A 14,195-nucleotide genomic window follows, 5' to 3' on the forward strand; every position below is an offset into this window, starting at 1 on the left:
AAAGGAATAGTAGTTGTAATAATAATAATAATAATAATAATAATAATAATAATAGGAGTAATAGTAGTTATAATAATAATAATAATAATAATAATAATAATAAAAGGAATAGTAGTTGTAATAATAATAATAATAATAATAATAATTATAATAATAATAGGAGTAATAGTAGTTGTAATAGTAGTTGTAATAATAATAATAATAATAATAATAATAATAATAATAATAATAATAATAATAGGAGTAATAGTAGTTGTAATAGTGATAATGATAATAATGATAATAATTCTGATAATAGGCGTAATAGTACATGTCATAATAATAATAATAATAATAATAATAATAATAGGAGTAATATTAGTTGTAATAGTAGTTGTAATAATAATAATAATAATAATAGTAATAATAATAATAATAGGAGTAATAGTAGTTGTAATAGTAATAATAATAATAATAATAATAATAATAATAATAATAAGAGTAATAGTAGTTGTAATAGTGATAATGATAATAATTCTGATAATAGGCGTAATAGTACATGTCATAATAATAATAATAATAATAGGAGTAATAGTAGTTGTAATAGTAATAATAATAATAATAATAATAATAATAATTCAGTGAGTAACACACAGCATACTTGTCATTAGTGTCTTTTATCTTGTGCTCTGTGCTTTGTTTCATCTGCTTTTTAAGATATAGCAAATAATTGTCTTTTAAAAAGCTTTCCCAGGACAGCAGAGCGGCCTCCTCGTTCTTCTCCAGCTTTTCTTCTAACAGGAGATGAGAAAGAAAGAAGGTGCAGGAATGTATTTAGAAGCAAAGTACAGTATACTATAACCTCAACAATGTGCAAATGGGAACATAACGAGAATACATTTGTCCTAACATCAAGTGCATGTGCGCGTGTTATATAAACGTCTTTTATTTGTGGAAATCAAGTTCAATTCTGTGTTTTCTTTAACACAAAGGTGTAATTTAACACCACATAACCCCTCTCTCACCAGGTCCGAGGTGACTTGGCCACACTGGGTCTAATTTGCTGAAAATACGTAACTGGGGAAGGGGGACGTCAGCAATGCATTGTTAGCGTAATAGCCTACATTAACCACAGATGTGCAGCATTGTACATGTGAGTGTGTATAACAAGCGTTCCCATGTAAGCAGCCACAGGTTTTCTTCCATCCAAGTTCTGTCGTGCTTTGTATGGGATGCATATAGCATGCAGATGGAAGCGACGCAAGCAGTCAAAATCCCAGTGCCAGAATCCCAACCAGCGGCCACAACATCAGCGCTGGAATCCCATCATCATCGGAAATGCCAATGCCGGAGTCCCAACAGCCGACGTCTCGATCATAAGTATGTCCGGGACTGTTAGGAGTGGGTCACATGGTGGGTTATGGATTAGCAGATTGACAATGCCGAGGTCAACCTTACCATACTCAAACACTAGAGGTCGACGGTGTCTAGTTAGTTGTCTATATGTGGTCGAGCAGGTTGACATAGACAGTGATGCCGGATCGTCAATCGGCATGTATCAACGTGAACCTGGGTGATATGAATTTTTCAACTTTTTTGCTGCCATTGACCTCTAGTGGTCTACCATGGTATTGTTGATTTCAGCCCCATCGATCAACCGTCCGGATACCCGTGGGTGGTTGGGGATGTGTGAGGTTTAAAGGGCCTACACAAAGGGTGACACTGCCGAGTGATCTGAGCAATGTAGATCACTCAGATCACTCAGCAAAATCTCTTAACACACAGCGCTGCACAGCAATGTGCCGGAGATGTGTGCTGAGCAATCTGCTTTCATAAGGGAGAACACTGGCTCTAGTGATTCGTGGGGCCCCAGAGTGACGTTTTCTAAATGATCTAGTGAGTGCCCCAGTAGGCACTGTGGGAGGTGGGGTTATGGTAAGGTGACATCACTGAACAATATTGTTAATGATGTCGTTCAGCGGGTACGCACTAAATTGCTTACTATACAAATACTTTCATAGGGTGAAGTTTGCCTGCTAATTAACCCAATAAATCATCTTTACCGCTCTCGTATATACGGCATAGCACTTACTAAGCTGCTTTTTTTTCCCAGCAGTTTCGTGAAGGATGAACCGCTTGATGAACATATGCAGGTGGTTAAAGAGAATAAATGGCGGAGGAGCCGGAGGCCGACCATAATACTCTTCTATCAAATAGTGACGTTGGAACTTCCAGATCTGATCAGTGTGTTCCTGCACTTGCTGGAAAGTGTAGCTAAAAAATAACAAATAAAATAAAACTATATTAAATACATCTACAATAGCTCAATAATCAATTTAAAACATCTGACTGACCAATAAATGATGCTAGCAAAATGGGAGACTTCAAATGCCTCTAATTATTGGCCACTCTGATTCCTGGATTTAAAACGGTAACCGCAATAAATAAGCAGCCTGATTTGGCATTTTGGTATTGCTGCTTTAAACTCAGCAGTAAAACGCACCAATGGCTGGTAGCTTTGAAGACTCACTGTTTAGTAACTAAACCCCCAATAGCTTTAGCAAACTGTTTAAAAGATAATACAGGGGTCAGATTCTGCAAGAGCCGCAATAGGTGTTATCAAATGTGGAAAAGGGAGATTTTATGTGACATAAAGCTGCTGATTTGGGTAATCAATGAAATGGTAAAATGACTGTCCAGACCTAATCAGTAATAACCCTTTCACACAGAAAAGCAAATCACTGGGTTAAACAATTTTATCCAGTCATTTTCCTGTTCAACACGGGTCCTTTTCTTGTGTGAAATGATCAACTTAGGTCACTATTCCTGGGTCATCGACATCGGAAAAAAGCAGGGTTGGAGGCCCAGGAGATTTCCACAGAAGATATGCCCGTATTGAACAGCAAATTAGCGAGTAGAAATGTTGAACCTGGTAATTTGCTTTTCTTTGTTAAAGGGGGGTCAGACTGGGACCTGCAAATATATTTGATTACCCAGCAATTACCCGGCATGTAGTGTCATATTTCATCCCTCCGGATGTGCACAGTATCCCGAGATGTTGGGCTGCGATAGGAGCCAGGTGCTGCATTTAATGTCAGAGTGCAGCCGCTGGCTCCTGTCACTGAGGAGCAGCATTTTGAAGTTATCCGGCCCAGTGTGTTTTACATTTACAAGGGAACCCTAAAGGTAATGTGAAGGGGAACCTGTTGCGATTAAGGCAGGACCTGGGGGATCTGAAGCTGAACAGAAATATTTGAGGAGACTGATGGAACACTTCACTCTGCCTTGGGAGTGGTACTTCACTATGGCACCTCGGTAAAGAAAGAGAGATGACGTGAGATGACAGAAATAGTGATATCCCCGACTAATATCAACTATAAGGAAATTCATCCATAAGCCACGAAATATAAATAATGAAGGTAAGTATAAGAAAGTAATCATTGGGTTCCCTGGCATCCAGGGCTTGTCCTGGTCTGTAAACCATTTCTCTTGGCAGTGAACAATCACGTACTTAAACATGGCAATCAGGAGATTGAGGAGCAGGATGTTGGTGAAGAGTAAGTAGAGGCAGAGTAGTAACACGGTCAACCACTGAGGAAAGACCGGCTGCTGGTTCTCCTTGTTGGATTCAGGACATTTCTGCTTGTTAGGGTCAGTCCCATTCACCGTACATTGGTCAATGTTGAAATTCACTCCTTGAAAAATAAAAAAGGATACAGTTTGAGTGGGTATAACTAGACAGCAACGAATAAGAAAAGACATAATTGCAGTCTACATAAGTATAGACAGAGATCCATCTGATTTCACTAAGAACGTGTTCATATTGATGGTGGACCCTAGGTCAATCAGATGTATAGGGCGAGTGCATTAGCGTAGATGTAGATCACCCAGAATAAAGGCGGACATCTGCACCTATTTGCAATCATGCCCACTACAGTCGCTTTGAATTAGGCACATTGTGAATTCTTTATTATTATAATTGACACTTTGAGGCTTTGGGATAAAACAACTCTGGGTGAATACAAAAGTCTGCAATGTCCAAAAAGATTGTGAATTCCATACCGTACCATCTATGTAAGAGGGTATTTGTCCAAATAACGTCATATATGAATGGTAGACGACCCCGCGGAATATCCAGTCCACTCTTATCTCATTGTGGATCAATATGGCTTGCTTTGCAACTCCAAAAGATATCACCCAAACCGCCAAGAGGAACAGGAAAAAGAAGACGTCCTTCATCTAAATTAGTGGAGCAAAACAAAAAAAGAAAAATGATTTGCACTGCAATTATTGGTGTCGTTTTCATGGAACTGGACAAGTAAAAGTCATCCACCATCGCTGTGACACAGAACGCAAATCACTTATTATGGCCCAGTGAAATGCAGCGTAATTGTTAAGATTGCATATGGTGGGGGGGAGGGGGGGGGCTCTCCTTTTGCTTTATAGTGGATTATAGGCCCTGAATCAAAGCATCAAATTTCCTAAGGTGTAGGTGTTACAGTGAATGGACATTCAAAATGGCAGATGGAGGGTATTCCTGGGCAGTGGCAGGGATGTGGCTTAGCGCATGCACAGATTTGGTTGCATTATCAAAGTATGCTTACAGTGGGCGTCTCAGTCCTGGCACGCAAATTTAAAAAAAGTTGTGGCAATGCAGCTATAAGTTATTTCAGTATGGTGCACTACAGGTACCAGGGTTATTTTTTAGTACAAAAACAATAACAGAGACAAGAATGCACAACCTATTTAAGATGGGCAGGGCTTGCTGGGACAAGTTTTGTATGATCTTAGAATGCTTAAATCTCTTGTTTCTTTATTACACTACATCTACCACCCAGGGTTGCAAATAGTCTTCAAACCTTCTATAATGTGTACTGTACGTGCTATGAATGAAGGTCAATTTTGGTCAATTCTTGATCAATGTTAATCCATTTCCTTAAAATTGACTTTGGGCTTCCATTTACTAACAGATTAATTTTTATATTCATTTTTAAATGTTAGTAAATGTGTGCTCTGGTAGCCCATCATCGATTAAGATTTTAAGCAATCTAAAATTGATTAACGTTAATCAAATATTTCCCAAAATTGACCTTTAAAAAATGACCAACAAATAATCTATAATATAAGTAATGTATTAGTATAAAAACGTACATGTATAAATGGTCTGCTTACCATTCTTTTAACAATTATAATCTTTGGTCCCAGAGTTTTGCTTATAGTGAAGATATGCATAAGGCGTAAACAAAAAATGACAAAATCGAGTGACAAGATAATCCTTCCCGGATAAAATGTTGCTGGTATCAACCTGTAAACAACAACAAAAAAAGTATAATAAATCCCAAAGAAGATGTACTGTCACTGTCACAAGGATGCCCAAAGCCTCAGATTGTAGTAGCCAATGAAAATAGAGAATTATCATATTTCTGTTAGTGTATATTAAACAGATTGTACAAAATGTTGACATTCAGAATGTTGACCTGGATGGGAGGTTGACAAGTCAAACGTTGACACTATTGGCATTGCCAGAATATCCATATTGTGAATGTTGCCAGTCGGCATCTCAACCATGCTGTAATGTTTTACAATAATGTCCCTAATCCTAAACTTACCCTTAACTGCGGCTTAACCTTAAACTTGACCCTGAAATCAGTAAAAAAATATATATGTTTACATTAATAATGCTAAAATTGGTGCTGATTCAGATTCCGTGGCCATTGCCAACACAAAAGCGATCCTTTTCATTGACACAAAAACGATACTGCTAGGTAACTCAGGAGTCGCAGCTGCCAACAAGTGAACAGAGAAGCCCACCGGAGCCATCGCAACATGCTCAGTAATTGCATTATCCATCACAAGTGAAACGCAGATGAGAGGAACATCGACTTCCTGAGTGCTGCCATCACACGCCGTGTCTTCGCTGTGTGATGCTGCCAATATGTTTTATGTGTACGAGATTGCAATCGCGCACCGAGATAAACCCCGAAAACATGCATCAGAATCGCAATGGTGCCTTAGTGGAAGTTGTGCCTGCATCTGAATCAGTTCCAATCTGTCATTGTTGACATCCTGGATGGCAACTGTAAGGTGTCAACAAACTTAACATATACTATATAAATGTTATAATATACCTAATTCCCCATCAACATAGCATCAACATAACAATACTTGAATGGCCCTGTTGGTGCCATCTAGTGTCTGCCGGCATGCACAGCACTTGAATTTCCCCCCATATAGGTGAGGAGCGGCGTTAGCCCTTTATTATATAGGAACACATTGCGCTATTATTTAATTTAGAGATGAATTGTAAGACAATACCTCACCAACTATGTTACTATGGGGGTTATTTTGGTTCACTCTTTCTGATAAATTCCTTGTTAGATGGACAAAACCATGTGCACTGTAGGGGGGCAGATGTAAAATGTGCAGAGAGAATTAGATTTGGGTGAGTTATTTTGTTTCTGTGCAGGGAAAATACTGACAGCTTTATTTTTACACTGCAATATAGATCTCACTTTGAAGTAAAACCCCACCCAAATCTAATTCTCTTTGCACAAGTAACATCTGCCCCACCTGCAGTGCACATGGTTTTGTCCATCTAAGAAGGAGCTTGTCAGAAAGAGTTAACCAAAATAACCCCCTATGTTACAATAGTAACCACTAACCCGAACCTGGTACTTTACCTGCAAAACTCCTGCTAGCACCAAAGTACAGGTTGAGTATCCCTTATCCAAATGCTCGGGACCAAAATAATTTTGGATAATTGATTACTCTGTATTTTGGAATATTTTTATATTTGAATGATGTATCTTGAGGTACAGGTATCTTGCATTTATGTTGTACAAACCCAACAAACACATGAATACACACAGATATATATATATATATATATATATATATATATATATATATATATATATATATATATTTGTTCCCAGGTTTAAAACATGGAACAAAGTTTCTGTACAATCTCAGATACTGATTTTAAATGCCAATCAATCATGTCCTTGCACATATTTAGTGCCAGTTACATGTTATTTCCCCAGTAGTGCCAGTTGCAGATGTAACCAATAGGTGTTTAGCAAAAAAAAAAAAATTCCTTTTGAGAAGTATAGTTTTCAGAATAGTCTGGATAAGGGATACTCAACCGGTAATAACCAGTTCACATATACCTTATTCAAACAGTGATCATTAAATTGTGGTGTCCATCAGATGGAGGAAGGAGAATTTTCAGATATGCAACAGGGGATTAAAATGAGATTTAAAACAATTTTATTCTGTTAATCAATGGGCTGAAATGATCTGTATTCAGCACAGCAAAACAGAAGCGCCTCTTATCTGGTAAATTGGAAAAGATGGTACAGGCAGGATCACCCGGCACTATGAGGTACCGCTGCTCCCTGGGAATAAAGAGTGTGGCCCAGCTCCCGGTTGTAGGTAACCCTGTGGCTGTGGGCTCTACTGTATACAACTTTCCCAAATTCAAAATTACAGTCCTGATTTCAGGGAACTCATTCAGGATGCTCATCCAGATTTACTGTCGGTGTGAAAGTGTTTCAACGAAAATAGCTTAAAACTGGTGTTTGATATAAATGCAGAATGCTATTATGATGTAATCTGCCTGTAGACACTCCCACCTCCTAAATTACTATGAGCCCCTAAATTACTATTAGCCACCAAATTACCACCAGACTCAAAATTACCATCAGACCCCAAATTACCACCAGACCCCAAATTACCATCAGACCCCAAATTACCACCAGACCCCAAATTACCACCAGACCCCAAATTACCACCAGACCACAAATTACTATCAGACCCTTAAATTACCATCAGGCGCTAAATCACCCCCAGACCCCAAATTACCATTTTCCATTGTTGGGTGGTACGCAACAAGAGTCCATGTTTTCTACAAGGGGGGGTATTAAGTACACCCCAATGAAGTACCAAAAAGTTGAAAACCCCTTTAACAAATATTATCTGACATTTATGACCTCTAAGAAGAGCTTAGTGTTGGCTTCCCTCTTTCTCCCAGGAACATCCTGCAATGTACACATGGACAGTATATGACATGCTATGCTCTGTCATATATGTAGGGGCAGTGTCTGAAGGGAAGGGGCCTAGGCATATAACGAATGTAAAGCAGAATATTTTAATACAACCTGCAAACCAAACCACTGATGAAGATCAGAATGGCGCAGACATCAAGCTTATTCCAGAAGTCATTGATGTACAATGAGGCTTGCTTCAAAATCCCAAAGCCATCAGGGTCAGAGATCAACTGGAAAGGCAAAACACATGTGCACCAATGAACATAACTGCACAAGAGTATGCAAGCTCAAGTCATAAGTCATGGATAATTCCACAAAAACATTTGATGTGTCAGAAAACCGATATTTATGTCCCCTGTGGTCCTACCTGTCGTATTTCTTCACAGACCAGCGAGAAGAGCCAGAAGTAGATGACGTGCTCCCTCCAGGATGGCACGGGCTGGAAATCGGTCATCAGCACATACGCAAATAGAAAGAGGAATCCGAAGTACAATAAGATATTTAGGTGAAAGATGACGACTGGCGCCATGAAGAAAGCCTGGAAACGCTCAGAGAAGGTCATGCATTGGTTAGGCTTAGGCACAGTAGGAACGCTTGTTGGAGGCCTAAAAGAAAAAACAACATCAAATTTAAATGTATTCATACAGAAACAGCTGGTGTGCCAGGTTTCAGCAGGATAGAGATGTGCTGGGCGAAACATTTTCCCCCTTTTCCCCCCTTAGGGGTGAAATTTAAAAAAAACCCGACTATGTGGATGGTTGCAAATAACTGTCACAGTTTTGAGACCACCGGCAGGTCTGTCGGTGTAGTGTTAGATATTCTTATACTGTATGTGAGGAAATCACATACGCCACATATGTGATTGTACTTTTTGTTTTGTGGAATCTTTAGTGGAATCAGGCAGCGGTTTGGGGTGTGGTGCTTCTCTATCCTGCAGCAGTGACCACTACCCTGGGTGGTAATATACATGTTATAATGTATAAAGGCTGTAACATTTTTGGGTGGTTACAGGAAGTATATAACTGCTCACCTTGCTGTCAGTCTGTTTCTCAGGGTGTCCACCGGAGCATCTTCCACAGCACCCATCTCTGCGTTGTGCTCTTTCCTCATAACTTGGTTTTGCACAACTTCCTCATCTTTTCTGAGTTAAAAGGAAAGTTAAAGAAAGAAAGATAAACTACCAACCAATCAGCTCATGACATTTTTGAGGCACAGGCTGTAGCAGTTAGGATTGCCTAGCTTTTTATATCTCTCCAAGGTTTAGTACAATTGCCCTTTAAGGAGACATTGGTGCTAATAGTGTAGGGGCTGTACACACCCATATGGTACTGACCACACCCACGCAGCAGAGGACACACCTCCTCTTTTCCTAATAATAGAGCCTAGAACATTTTCAGTCCCGGGCCAATGAGGAAGCAGGTAGAGAGGATCACTAATGATCATGTCCACCCAGCCCATGAGCGGTTCCAGTTGTTACCGTCCAGTAGATGGTTTAGATCAGTGGTTCTAAACCTCGATCCTCAAGTACCCCCAACAGTGCACGTTCTCCAGGTCACCCGGCAGGAGCACAGGTGCACTCATTATTCGCTGACACATTTTAAAAGATCACAGGTGGAACTAATAATTTCACTTGCGATTCTGTCAGGAGACCTGGAAAATGTGCACTGTTGGGGGTACTCAATGTTTAGATCACTGATCACAAAAACTACCATCATAGGAATAGCTACTTTCCACATTCAGTTGACCAACCAAATTCTGCTCTGGTTTAGTTAAAGGCAGGAAGCACCGGGAGAACCGGGGAATCCATACCTGATTGTATGTGTTATGCTGGTACAGTATTTGTTTTTTATTGTTTTTATGCTGCTATGATTATCTATTGTTATGTTTTTATTCTTGGCTGTAATGTATGTGGTACAGATGTAGCCCCTGCCATCCTTGGCTGGGGCTCACCAGACCCTCCCCGCTGGTGAGCGCCGGCGGACAGGGGCTACACTGAACTGGGACGCGCGTGCATCTCGCATGCGTGTCCCAGTCTCTCGGCAGGGGCTGCGTCTCTCGGCAGGGACTACGTGTCCCTGCCTGTCTCCGCTTCCGGGAGACGGGCAGGGTTAGGGGGCGCTCAGGGCGGTGAGGGGTACCTGCGGCGGCAACGGCGGGGAAGGTGGCGGGGACCGGAGGCAGGCTCCGTTGCCAGGAGGTGCGCAAGCGTCTCATGCGCACGCGCCCCCTGGTGGGATGGCGGGGCTGGCGTTAGCCCTGAAAAGATGTCCTGAGCCCCATCTGTATATTATGGAGTTGTGGTAATGAAAACTAATTCCTTGTGCATCATGGATACACTTGGCAGCAATAAATTCTGATGCTGATGTGGCCCTTAATCTGGCCTTGGCTGACCAGTCCAATAATTAATCTATAGATTAACCAATTCATCAATAGATTCACCAATTCATCAATTATTTTTTTCCCCCAATCTAGAACTATCAGATTCATAAACTACATGTATATATGTACATGCTTTGAAAGACACTTACCTGAACGTCAATAGACGGGTATAAAGAAGAGGACAGAAGAGCATACAAAGAATCACCCTCCATAATTCGTTGTCCACACTCAACTCTCCAAACCAGACTTTTGTGAGGAATGCCTGTGAACAGATAAATCTCCGCTAAAGTCTTGTGCTCCCCAGTGACATTATTATAATTATTGGCATTATGGTTAATATCATATTTATATCACACCAACATCTTATGTAGCACTGTAAATGGAAAGTAAGCACTCAAGAGACATAACTTATAGTAGTTACTGGGGCAAATCTGAAATATAGGGCCCAGTGATGACAAACATTAGTACTGTACCTGCCACCATCACTGTGACCTTTGTGGCTTTGATGACATATTGGGGGAAATTTACTAAAGGAAATTTGTAAAAAAATAGGTGTATTTGTATCCAGAAATACCATTATTTTTGACATTTACTATCCCGAAAATACGGCAATTTGTATTGATAGCACATCAATACGAATACGAATAGCCATATTTTCGGGATAGTAAATGTCAAAAATAAGTGTATTTCTGGATACAAATACACCTATTTTTTTTTTACAAATTTCCTTTAGTAAATTTCCCCCATTACATCAATAATTACCACATGAATGCTGTTAAATATGGAAACATAGGGGCAAATTTATCAAGCAAAGATGAGTTATCATCAAAAAAAGATGTCACTATTGTTCTCAAGTCTGTGGAGAAACCAGAGAATTCTCCATCGGAATCGTGTGCTTCACTTGATAATGCCGCCATCAGCTCTGCAGGTGAAGCGTGTTTGGCCAATCTGAGCTCTTCATTGCTTGTCTAATTACAGATAGCACCATCTGATAATGGCATATGATAATGACATGCCCCATTGCCACCTCCGGGTGTCTTTAAGCATTAAGATCATGCAGGGCTTTTTAGATCAATGCGTCTGTTTGGGAGCCATTATATACTGAGGCCGCCGGAGGGGTGAGCTACAGTAACGCCTAACTACACCATCCACAGTGTTTAGGTAGACATTCAGTATGTCGACAGCGTATAGTTTACATGCATTAGATCAACAGAAACAAAAGGTCAACATCTAAAAGGTAGACAGAGTTTGAAGTCAACAGGTACAAAAGGTGACTGGGTTAAAGGGTTGACGTACAAAGGTTGAAACAAGTTTTTTTACAACAAATCTTGTATGGTTAGTAATGTCTAAACACCATCAGGTGAACCGCTTTGAGTGAGGTCACTATTCCTTATGGTAGTCCATGTGGATAGTGAATTTAAAAAAGTAGTTTTTTATTTAAACCACAATGTGTGGATGATCTACAGCAGGCATGCCCAAAGTCCGGCCCGGGGGCCAATTGCGGCCTGTGCTGTCACTTCAAGCGGCCCGCTGCCTCCAGCCTGAAGCAGGCAGAGCATCAGATGCGGGATCCATAGCACAGAACACTAAAGGTAGGGACCTGGCGTGCGTGGGTCCCCACCTTTAATGTAGCAGTGAGGAGGTGCTGCCCACCACAGTTAGATGTATTTGGTGTCTTTCAGTTGAGTATGCATCCAACCCCTGCTGCTACTATGTATATCACCCTGCTCTGCAATCACAGGGACAGCAGTGTGCTTGCAGAAGCTTGCTCCCGTAACATGTAGAGCGGAGGAGGGCGGCAGCGGGAGCCCAAGCATCTGTCTCCTGTCCTTGCAGTGCTTGCTTTGCCTCTCCATCCTATGGCTCGCACAAGGGGTGAGGGGACAGGCAGGGAGACATACAGTCAATGGGGGCAGAGTGGGGGACATACAGTAAATGGCATTCATACAGTGAAGGAGGAGCAGGCTGGGGGACATAGAGTGAATGGGGGCAGAGTTGGGGACCATTCTGATGTGATTAATGGTTCAAAGAATGTCAGGCTGAATGGTCGGCCCCCACACATTTTAACCTCTCCAAATCTGACCCTCATCGCAAAAATTTGGACACAGTATGTGTTGACGAATGTCATGTCAATCTTTGCACCGTCAACCTTCTTTGGGTTCCACCATAGGAACAAATGCAGGAGTGTTCGGGAGCAGTAAAAGAACCTAGCAATGACGATGGACATAATGTACACATTGGTCTTTTTATACACTGGGTACTGTATTTAATACAGTATTAATATCTAACACACTGATACCCCTCACGTGTGCTGAGTATGTAACACACAAGCTCTATATTCTCCGCAGAACTCCGGCATGTAGAACGAACCTGGACACCTCCGTGAGATACAAACTTCATATCTTTAGCCTCAAGAGCCAGTTTCAGGCAGGTGGCTTGTCCCCAAGCTTCAGAAACTCGTATGAGAAGCTTCAGAGCTCGTTCTTCATCTTTCCTGTAACTCTCGGTGAAAATACCTGTATTGCCGGAGAAACAAATCTGTTAATCGCCGCTGTCCGGGGAAGTCGTGCACATGCGCCTGCCTATTGAAAAACAAACACTGATGCAAGATGGAGGTAATTACAGATGTAGCACCGCTCATCCAGCGCCAGGGCTCGCCAGACCACCCCCACTGGCGAGCGGACGCTATATCTGACTGGGACGCGCGTCCCAGTTTCCGATCATCGGGGGACGGGAAACCTGCCTGTCTTCTCTTCAGGGAGACGGGCAGGGTTAGGGGGGCGGGAGCGGGGAGGTGGGCGAACGTGTTGGGGACCGGCATCAAGGAGGCGGCATCTCGGGGGGAGCTCTGTTGTCCGGGGATGGCGGCTAGTGAATCTACCGCCATCCCCCGCCTGCATTTATCGAATGCCCCTTGCGATAAAAAAATGGGACGGGATCGTATGATCGAATGCTGCAAAAAACACACCAGATTATCGATCAGATCTTGAAAAATGTATTTAGAGGGCTGTACATCTCATTTTTCTCTGCAGTTTGGGAGCCCAGCAGCGTGCTTCCAGCCTCCTCTCCAGTCATGTGTACAGTGGGTGGAAGAGGAGTGGCCAGGAAGTGACCAGAAATTTTCAGGAATCGAAAGTCGCATTTAGAAAAATTGAAACAACATTCGACCGCCCATACAAGTCGATAAATATTATGTGCAAAACATAAATCATGAGACGCAAGATTTGACCGGCGCGCCAACGCATCCTGTCGCATGGTACACAAAATGTGCATCCAATCATTCGATTTATCAAACAGATGCGGTTGAAATCAAATGATTACATGTAATATTTCACGAGTGTATGGGCAGCATTACACTCACTTTGTTATGGTTTCATCGAATACTGGATATCACTTAAAATCGACCACATACCAATGGCTTTCTGTTCATAGTCTTCCGCCAATGACAACATATCCTCCGATGTGTCCGTATCTTCCTCCTCTTTTGAGAGCTCCTTCAGAATCTTACTGCATGCGAGGGCGGCTGCTATGCAGTCATGGCACTGGGGACAGTGGAGCACAAAGCAGCATTTCAAAATAAATCCTGTATATTATAAATGAATCATTTAAAATATGTTCCTAACATTAACAATAACAAAAACATCCATTATTGGGAAATAACTGAGGTTTTGTGACATTATTCAACATTCAAGGACCCCCAATATGGCACATTTTCCAGGTCTCCACACAGAATCACAGGTGAAATAATTAGCTCCACCTGTGATCTTTCAAAATGTATCAGTGAATAAT

The 14,195-nt window shown here is 41.4% G+C and overlaps 1 protein-coding gene across 9 annotated transcripts in view; it reads right to left on the reverse strand.

Annotated features, from left to right (window-relative positions):
• Positions 1 to 14,195, reverse strand: part of TRPM2 (transient receptor potential cation channel subfamily M member 2) — a 100,657-nt gene that overhangs the window by 25,750 nt on the left and 60,712 nt on the right. For all 9 annotated transcript variants that reach the window (XR_014450840.1, XM_083154239.1, XM_083154237.1 and 6 more), the window contains 11 exons: positions 13,819 to 13,948; positions 12,777 to 12,922; positions 10,556 to 10,668; positions 9,058 to 9,168; positions 8,395 to 8,632; positions 8,139 to 8,257; positions 5,152 to 5,284; positions 4,047 to 4,218; positions 3,491 to 3,674; positions 2,072 to 2,253; positions 641 to 773 (listed from right to left, as the gene is read on the reverse strand). Coding sequence is in view for 8 of the 9 variants with exons in the window: in XM_083154239.1 (XP_083010365.1) it covers positions 641 to 773; positions 2,072 to 2,253; positions 3,491 to 3,674; positions 4,047 to 4,218; positions 5,152 to 5,284; positions 8,139 to 8,257; positions 8,395 to 8,632; positions 9,058 to 9,168; positions 10,556 to 10,668; positions 12,777 to 12,922; positions 13,819 to 13,948 (1,661 nt within the window). In the remaining variant the exon portion in view is untranslated. The remainder of the gene's footprint in view (positions 1 to 640; positions 774 to 2,071; positions 2,254 to 3,490; positions 3,675 to 4,046; positions 4,219 to 5,151; positions 5,285 to 8,138; positions 8,258 to 8,394; positions 8,633 to 9,057; positions 9,169 to 10,555; positions 10,669 to 12,776; positions 12,923 to 13,818; positions 13,949 to 14,195) is intronic.

This window comes from Crinia signifera, chromosome 7 (genome assembly GCF_055691185.1).
Source record: "Crinia signifera chromosome 7, ASM5569118v1, whole genome shotgun sequence".
NCBI lineage: Eukaryota > Metazoa > Chordata > Amphibia > Anura > Myobatrachidae > Crinia > Crinia signifera.